The sequence below is a fragment of the Euprymna scolopes genome, chromosome 6 (genome assembly GCF_053919585.1).
Source record: "Euprymna scolopes isolate OS-2025 chromosome 6, ASM5391958v1, whole genome shotgun sequence".
NCBI lineage: Eukaryota > Metazoa > Mollusca > Cephalopoda > Sepiida > Sepiolidae > Euprymna > Euprymna scolopes.
In genome coordinates this window covers 141,187,891-141,197,777 of record NC_136487.1, presented here as the reverse complement: position 1 = coordinate 141,197,777, position 9,887 = coordinate 141,187,891, and the positions used below count along the sequence as shown (strand labels likewise).

At 32.5% G+C, this 9,887-nt stretch overlaps 1 protein-coding gene across 1 annotated transcript; it reads right to left on the bottom strand.

The window, feature by feature from the left end:
* Positions 1 to 1,331: 1,331 nt before the first annotated feature.
* LOC145278008 (heterogeneous nuclear ribonucleoprotein A1-like 3) lies at positions 1,332 to 8,561 on the bottom strand. The gene is made up of 3 exons (XM_080130182.1): positions 7,332 to 8,561; positions 2,789 to 2,914; positions 1,332 to 1,422 (listed from the first exon to the last, which is right to left on the bottom strand). The coding sequence occupies exon 1, from the start codon at positions 8,441 to 8,443 to the stop codon at positions 7,427 to 7,429; it is 1,017 nt and encodes a 338-aa protein (XP_079986308.1). The 5' UTR covers positions 8,444 to 8,561; the 3' UTR covers positions 1,332 to 1,422; positions 2,789 to 2,914; positions 7,332 to 7,426.
* Positions 8,562 to 9,887: the final 1,326 nt, after the last annotated feature.

Here is a 9,887-nt window from a genome sequence, read left to right as displayed (position 1 = left end):
ATCCGAACTATGGAAAAGCAGAAGTGACTTGATTTAAAACATTTGTTTATCTCCAAACTGCAATTATAATTTTGTTAGGTTTTAAGATTTACAGTTTAATGATTAATATATCAAATATGAAATACTGACCGTTCTTTTTGTTACCTATGGGGGGGGGGGTCTACAAAATGCTTAATATTTGTGCATTATTTTCAAATTGGTTTTAATCTGGCGGTAAAATGGCTGACAATAGTCATGTTTATATTAAACTTAATATTTAAAAAAAAAAAAAAAAAAAATGAAGTATGTTGTAACGGAACATTTTGAAATAATAGAATTTTAATAATTTTAATCTTTATAAAAAAAAAAAATGTTTACGAAGTTTCTTAGCAATTCAACTGATTATAGTATATATTAATTCGAAAAAACGCTATTAAAAAAAAAAAAAAAAATTTATATCAATTTTTTTTAATAGCAACTTCAAGGTAAATTTTTGTTCAATGTGTAATTTTTTAATTACTTATTTAAATAATGTTTCATAATAATAGAAATTGAGAGATTTAATATTTTGTTAGTTTCGAAAAAAATATGGGAGGGGGTGGGACACGCTCTAAAAATATTTCCCCTCGTATATTTTACGAAAACTGCATTTTATATTTAATTTCATTATAAAATGGATAAGTACGGAAAATTTCACGAAAATCTGACCATTAGTTGATTTTTGCTAGATTTATTAAACACGGGTGTGTTTTCACGTTCTGAATGTCTACTAAATGGGAACGTTATTTGATACTTGTGCATTTAACGAACCCGACGTAACATTTGCTCGGCTTTGTCCGGCGCATGACGTCAACAGCCGGATAAAACCGAGCGTTGGCGATAAAATAAAAACAATGCTACAACAAAATAACTGTACAATGAAATTGTAAAATGTAGAAACAAAAAAATTAAATAAGTAAAAAGCAAAAACCTATCGCTCATTTGTTTTTTTTTTTATTGTTTGGAATTGTTTTGTTTTCAATATATATATATATATATATATATATATATGTTTTTTTTTTTTATTAAATAGGAAACTTTTTGTCCGAACTGTTTTTTTTCAATTTTTAACAAAAAAAAAAAAAAAAAAAAAAAAAAAAAAAAAAAAAAAAGTTGTCTGTCTTAAACACGTAAAAGTTAATTTTTTTTTTTTGCTTTGGCAGTCCCTAAGGTTCATACCGTAGCGACCTCGAAATTTACTCTGCCTCCCCATGGAACAGAGTTAGGCAGGCACCAGGGTGTTTTTTTTAAACGTGGAATAGAATAATGTAACATTTGAGAGAGAGAAAAGAAAAAAAAAAAAAGGAAACGAATTCTTTTAAAAAAATATTTATTTTTAAATTCACAAATCAATTTGGATTCGACAAGTGTTTTCCGCCTCCAAACTTGTCAAGAACTCGATTCCTGAAGAAAAAAGAAAAGAAAAGTATAAAAAAAAGAAAATCTTTATTACGACAGGGGCGCAACACGCTAGTTAAAATTTAAGAGGTTATCTTTCAGATGCAAGGTTCCTTGTTTACTTGCGGTTGTAACGATGTAAGATTCCGTTGTACGGAAGACCAAATCGGCCATAATTTAAATATTTAAATTCATATACTGTTGAAATGATAATATACGTCTACGATGTTTTTATTGGCGCTTTTCTTCGTATTTTTTAATAACATTTTTTGCACCATTTACAAGTTTTTTTTTACAAATATTTTTTTTAGAAGTATGTGCGACCTGGCACAAGGATAATAACTGATGGTTGGCGTGCATATAGTACCCTGCCCAACCATGATGTGGTAAAGCACACCTATAATTTTACAGATCCGAATGACCCCACCATTCACACAAATCGCATTGAGGGTACCTATTTACTATGCCTCCCCACGGGACAGAGTTAGACACCAGGGTCGTTTTTTAACGTGGAGAAAAGGTACAAAAATAAAAATTGTCTCAGTCGTGAAGGATTTCTCCTCCACCGAAAGAGAAGAAATAGAAGTGCAGCATCTGAAGAACAGATACTACACTTTGATCTCGACCAAAAGGCCAATGTGGAGAATGAGGGTAGCTGGAGTATCTGCAAAGCCAAATTCAGAGCGATGCGAGGAACTAGTCGTGCAAATTTCAACAGTGATCTGCAGGAATTTCTTTGGCGGCGGCGAATAAAGGAAAATTATTTTAGTAACATTCTATATTGGATACGTTTTTTTTTATGAAGTTTAAGTAAAAAAAAAAAGTTCACTTTTTTTTTTTACTTAAAAATACATTTCATGAAAACACTCATAAAATGTTCACGTTGTTTAATTAAAAGTTCTCAATTTTAATCTAATAGTTTTATAATTTTGTTACAAATTTCTAATAAAGATTATTTTAATTTAAACGGTAATTTGGTTTTCATTATAAACTCCGTCATGTTAAAGGCTTTAAAATCACTTTAAATAGTAAATCAATTTTAATATTAAAAAAAAAAAAGAGAAATCAACAGGAAAAAAATCTCGTGTGAAAACATTACGAGATACTTTTTCCGTATAATTAATAAAGGTATCTTTATTTTACTATTACAGTATTAAAAAAAATTATTTGTAAAAAGAACTTGTAAATGGTGCAAAAAAATGTTATTAAAAATACGAAGAAAAGCGCCAATAAAAACATCGTAGACATTTTGGCCGATTTGGTCTTCCGTACAACGGAATCTTACATCGTTAAAACCGCAAGTAAACAATGAACCTTGCATCTGAAAGATAACCATTTAAGATATTTACGTTTAAAGAACCAATAAACTTACATGTCGTTTTATCCGATTTTCTCGTAGGAAAATCATTTTGACCCCCGGAGAGAAGGGGGTGGTGGTGGTGGTGGTGGTCGGAATGGATTTCACATCTGGATCATCAGAAATGACAGCGACCAATTACTGAAAAAAATAAACGGGAAAACAAGTTAAAACCATATTTCTTTTTTTTTTTAGTTGAGTGAAATAATGAGTACACTAAGTTTAAAATGGAGAAATTTATTAAATCTAGTTTAAAGACTTAAAATAATGGTTTCTTAGGTTTTAGAAATTAAAAATAATTCTTTAATATAATAGTGGCGCGGTCGAATAAAAAAATGTTAAAGAACTAAATTTCACGATAAATTACATCTAATAAATTTTTTTAAAAAATGTGTTATCGATACGATAAAATGAGTTCGAAATTTAAAGTTTTAAAATTTTGCGCCACTATTCTACAAAGTAATATTCCCACTCATAAATTAAAAACAAGAATCGGTACTATTACAGTTTATCGCCGAAAATGGAGACGCCATTTTTTTTTCGGGCACCTGTCGTCAGAATCAGAGAGAGAAATCAGTATCTAAAACTAAGACCGAAGCATGAAATAAAAAGTAAACTAGATAATGATTACTTCCGGAAAGTAGTAATTACTACGCGCCACCACACCTCGAAAGCCATTCTTAACATGGAAGGTGGGGGGAGGGGTTATACTACGCTGTGGTGGCGCGTAGTAATTACTTTCCGGAAGTAATCATCTAGTTTAATTTTCATCATGCTTAGGTCATAGATTTCTGATGACAGGTACCCCCCCCCCTCCCCAAAAAGGCGTTTCCTGTAGAAGAATCTTGTATCAAAAATTTAATAAAATGTTAAAAAAATGATATAAATCGAATCCTACCGATTGATAGAAGACTAAAAATGGTCATCTCCAAACTAGCGTGGAGGGGGTCAAGTGGAGCTGTGCGCGCGCTCGCGCTTCTGCCTACTAATAGTAGTAGTGGTGGTGGTAGTAGTTGCTTTGTAAAGGTTTATAAACGAGCTTACAAAACCATCGTGAAAGCTAAATCAGAAAAGTTCTAAGAAAAAGAGCTGAAAATAAGGCATTTAAAAAACGTTCTTTTTTCTCTTTTTTAAAACATGACATTCAAGCCACACAAACTTATAAAGCTATAATTATGAAGCAAATATTTTTCATAAGTTAAAAATATAGCAAATCAGATTAAACTGAGTTTACGTTAAGTATTACTGAAGACATTAAAACTATGTAGATAAAAAAGATAGGCCTAATGCCTTTATGAAAAGTTAAAATTATAAAAGCTATGAATATATATGCACATTCATCCAAAACTGTCCACCCGCCATAAACATTGAAGACAAAAGAGTGACACACCTAATTAAAGCACTTACCTCAAGATTCCCCATACATATTTTTGTTTTTACAGTAAGGCACAAACATAAGCTCCTAATGTACATTCTGCCGACAACTGCCAATATATTGCTCTCATCTTATCTAGCAAACAATTATTATTGCCATATTGACCTGAAATGTAGACTTGGTACCTGGTAAAATTACAACATTGGTTAGAGATTATACAGACCTGATGAGTGTGCTTTTATTTTTTTTTTTTTTATCACATCTAACTTTTTTTTTTTTACCTACCTATTCTTCACAAGAAGTTAGGTTACAAGAAAAAGCCTCGCATGTTGTGCTATAGGGAAAAAAGCAACATTAAATCCCACCCTCATTAGGGACTTTTAAGGGGTCTAAAATACAATAGGAAACACAGAAAGAGATAAAGACAAAAAGAAAAAACGGTTTGTACTTTTTCGTTTCATATGCAACGTTTTTAATCAAGAAATTTTTAATTTTGGAAAAATATTTTTTTGTTTCGTGTTTAAAAACCAACTTTTCCATTAAAAACGTCGCTAATTTTACGATTCGGGTAGGAAAAAAGTAAAAACCAAATCAACTTTTGTTAATATCTCATTCTATGCTGCCTATTGTATCGTAGACCTCTTAATTTACCTAAATTAATCGACATGCATTTAAAAATTACAATTTACATATTACTGTAAGGACATTTTCCTAGGAATCACTTTTAAGAGATTCCATGTCGGAAACTTCTACAACTTCTTTTACGTATTTTCCGATTTAAAATCAAATTCTTAGAAAAGGCTTAATTTTCATTTTTAATAGTTTTAACACCTAAAACAGGATAAATTAGTGAAAGACATTTTTTTTGTTACTAAACTCAGAAGTTGCAGAAGGCATGATTTTAAAAAAGGCAACAGCCATTAAAAGTTAGAAAAGACATCCCAATATAAGTTATACCTACCATGATGAGGGAAGAGATATATCTCCAACCCCCAACACAACTGACACAGGAAAACGAGGGCTGCCCACCAATCTAAACCAAAAACACTAAAACAAAAACACTACAACCATGCAGAAAAGATTCCATTTAAAGCAGCGGCTACGACGATTTGGAGTCTAAATTTTATTGAAGAATTTTAAAAGATCTAGACGTCAAGATCCAAAATGTAAATACGATTACAATTTAATCGAACTTAATTTCCGGTGCTGGTAAAGATCGGACCCCATGGCTGCAACTATTTGATTGGCAAAATATGCAAACGAGTTACAACAGGCGAAAGGCAATCACAAAAACAGACGAAAATACAAATTTACACATCAGTTGCATTTTTTTTAAATTGCATTTTGTTCCGCACAACGTAGAAATACAATTATCGTTGCAAATGAATAACGGATTCTACAGTCAGAAAAGGTAGCCATGGGGTAGTGATCGTTAAGATTGTACTCATGCGAAAGAAACGGTTGTACCAGATTCAAATTATCCCCCCCCCCCCAAAAAAAAAAGAATTTCAGTTTAATAAGAGTATTTTCGGAGAAAAAAGTCAGTTCGAAAATCATTTACGATTTGAAAAACTTTTTCCACCTTTCAAATCGTAAACTATTTGGACGTTTTCCGGGACTAAATTAGAATTCCATAAATTTTAACAGGCAACGTGGATATGAAATAAAATCCGTTGTACAATCGTCTCTTTCGCACATAAAAAAAATTTCTAAAAGTGAAGTAATTTTCGCCCAAGAAGCGCAGCAAAAATACAAGAAAAACTATTAGATTTTTTTTTTTTTCGGGCAAGCTGACTCGAATGAATCCTGTGCCGATTGAAACTCCCAAATATAAAACATCATGCACTCACGTTTAGACAAGAGAAATAGTCATAATCATTAGAGTTTACTCATAACTAGCGGCAACTACAGTTGTCTAACGACTAAAGGGACCGAACAAACTGTATTTGCTCTAGTGATTAAGTTAACTCTTTTCAAGAAAAAGAAAAAAAAAAAAGGGTCGTGGATCAAGTGATGGCGACTGAAATACTGTTGATAAAGGGACGATCATTATGAAAGGTAATTTTATAGATAAACCTTTGCTTCTAAGAGTAGAGAGAACTAGTTAAGTGAAAATCCAAATAAACCCTAAGACACCGAGAGCCTTAATTCAGTTAGGTTCAAACAATTAAAATAACTAAAAAAGCAACAGTATTTCTAGAAAGTGGCCTTCACTTCTACGGTTAGTATTAATCTATTAATAAAAATAAAAATCGGTTATAGACATTAAGACAGTGATTTGATTAGGTCAAAGAATAAAATTTAAACAATAACTCATTTCGTTTAGAAAAATATAATTTCACTAAAATTATAAAACCTGACCTCCACAAATCACTTTCTTTTAAAGCCCAAGTTGGGTTTTTATTACTCACCTTAGGCTATCGATTTTAAACTGAACATGACTAAAGGTGTAAATTATTAAATAAGTTGTTTTATTAAGACTTCAATACATTTAGACACTGTCTTCACTGTTTTTGGGCCTTCAATGAGATGAAGTGGAAATGAAGTAATTACATGAAAGATGTTGATGTCCATTAGGAAGAAAGCACTAGAATACGGGCAGCAAGTCTTCTATCACCTGTCTAGCGTAGTGACAGTTAGGTTTACACTTTTGTCCAGAGAAAATTTATGTTTAACTTCAGAAGAAAGTTTTAGAAATTGAAGTTTGAGTAATCGAGCCAGAAACTTGTCTCAGGCACTTTAATGTTCTTAAAATGAATAATTGTAAGTCTAGAATTTTGTTAAGATAAAATGAATATTGATTTTTTTTTTTTTTTTTTTTACATTAAAAGTGAAAACTGACAAATTCAGAATAGCTAGTGAGCTTATGAATTTAAGTTGGCACATAAAATTAAATAGTTAAAAATATGGTAAAAAAATGAAGGTTACAAAACTGGTTATAATTAACCTACGATTGATAGAAATGGATAGTTTTGTTAGAAAATATCAGCAATAATCAAAGCAGGATCTTTTATTTTTAAGAAATTAAAACCCCCACTTCATAAAGTCAAAACTGAGTATTACTCGATATATATATAAAAAAAAAATTCCTCAGAAGTTTTCCATTGATATTTTCCCCATTTTTTTTTTTTAAGAGATAATCTTAAGAGAATTTTGTATAGCATCAGACAGGGATATTATTACCTGGCCGTAGTTAGTCCATTGTGCTCCGACCGTGTAGCGGATGCGGATTAGAGATGGCTTTTGTGAGGGCTCTGTCTGGAAAATGGGATTTCTTTTTACCGTCTGTAACCACCGCCCATACCGCCGCTGCCATAACCACCTCCATAGGGTCCACTGCCACGCTGGGCAAAACCAGCCCCACGGGTAGGTCCACCACTGTATCCAGATCCATAACCAGAGCCAAAGTTGTTGTAGCCATCATTGAAGTCACCTCCGGAGCCACCGCTTGGGCCACCATAACGACCGCCTCCCATACCGCCAGAGTTACCATAGCCGCCGCCATATCCACCTTGGTTACCACCATAGCCCTGGGGGCCGCCGCCGCCGTACCCCTGAGGACCGCCGCCCATATTTCCGGAATAACCAGAGTTTCCTTGATAGCCGTAATTGTCGTTGTAGCCTCCGCCGTTGGAACCGCCACCATAGCCGCCTCGGCCTCCTCCCATGCCGCCACGAGAACCGCCTCGGCCGCCTCTACCACCGCCCATGCCGCCACCATCTCGGTCCTTAGAGACGGCTTTCTTCACCTCGACGTACTTCCCGTTGAGGGAGATTCGCCGCTTCAGGACGCATTTGTCGACCGAATCGAAGTCATCGAACGTGATGAAGCAGAAGCCTCGCTGTTTGCCGGTGTTCTTGTCCTTGATCATCTCCAGTTTCTCGATTTTGCCGAAATTACCGAATACCTCTCTGACGTCATCTTCGGCAGTGTCATCTTTCAATCCGCCGACGAACATTTTCTTCACCGAGGTCTGCGTCTCGTCGGACTCGTTGCGGGGCATAGCACGTTTCGTATCCAGTTCTCGATTATCGATTTTGTGAGGTCGGTTTGCTTGGGCTTCATCCAACATCTCTGCGGCCTTGTAGGTGATAAAACCGAACCCACGAGAACGCTTGGTGCTTGGATTTTTCATGACGACGCAGTCGACAATCTCTCCCCATTGTTCAAAGTGTTGCTTGATGGTTTCTTCGGTCGTCTCATAATTTAAGCCTCCAATAAAGAGTTTTCGGAATTTCTCAGCTTGGGGATCATCGTTATTGTCGTCCCTGTAGCTATTGTATCTTTCAGGCATTTTGAATTATTAAATAGGAAGGAAATGCTAAGAAAAATACTTGTAAATGTACTGACACGGAGTACACGTCAAGACACTAACAATCAAACTGGTGACGGGAGCTGATTTCCAGGGTTTACAAAGGGAGCCTCTTCTTAAACCAGCCAATCAAATGCGACCTTTTTCATAACTTTACCCAATGAAATTTCAGTATTTGAAATTTGCTTAAAAGCATCATGGGAATTCATATTTAGTTTTTATTTATTTTACTTAAATTAATAAATACTAATTATCATATAAATCATTTTAAATTAAAATATTAAAAATATTAAAAAAAAAAAAAAAAGTATATTTTTGAAGTATTGCAAAAAATATACCGAGGATAAAGGTCAATATGGCAGGTTATCTGGGTCATGAGCCTAACGACTTCCGAAAAAAAAAAAGAAAATTTGTATAAATCAACCTGAAATAACCAATTTTATCCATATTAATTTTATATAGTTATTATTTTTCGCTAATTTATGCACGAGAAGATGGTTTATAGTCTTTTTACTCAATAAAATATGATTTTTTTTTTCATTCGCCGGGTTTTCTCGCAGTAGTAGCCGTGTTTTTGGTTTGGGGGGGAGGTCGGAGTTAATCATGTTTGAAATAAATTACAATATTTAAAGTGTTTTCTTGAAAAATATTTTAAGTTTTAAAGATTTCCTAAAAAGTCTTACAACTGAATTCGATCATATGTTATTGATTTAGCTTGTGTATGTATGTTTATTAACGATCATATACTTAACATTGATTTACTGTCTTTGTATGTCTATAAATCAGCCATTTTGGATTTTGTGTGAAAAGGTTGCAGGTTCTACTTTATTTTCTTTTTAAGTTTAAATTGTTTTCAATATTTACTTCAAATGCCTTTATTTTTTTCATTTAATTACCTTTTGATTTTTAGACTTTTTCATAAAAATAACACAGCTAAAATACTTTTTTTTTATTTAATACGTTTTTTATTTTAATTAATAATTAGAATTAATCGTTTAATACGGATATTAGGTAAATTTTTCGATTAGTTTGGATATTAAAATATACTTCAGTTAAAAAAGTTATTTTACCGTTATAAAAATAATCAGTGTCTAAACGCATTTATTTCACTCTAATTTACGTGACTAAAATAGGACTCAACCCCTTAATTAACTTATTATAATAATAATAATAATAATAATAATAATAATAATAAACTTTGTAAATGTAGATTTCGAGAAATATAATTTGTTACATTAATATTGATTTCATCTTTTCCTTGTCATGTTTTTGTTTCCAAATATTTTTTTTTCTATGTAGACAAATTTATTTTTGTAAATTATGCTAATAAATTACAAATACTTAAGTGTATTAAAAATTAAGTAAGGGCATAAATTAATCAGACTTTTCAACAACAAAAAAACAATTCCGATGATGATGCTAATTT

Coding starts and splice junctions, on each gene's coding strand:
- LOC145278008 (XM_080130182.1), bottom strand. CDS start 8,443: ATGCCTGAAAGATACAATAGCTACAGGGACGACAATAACGATGATCCC.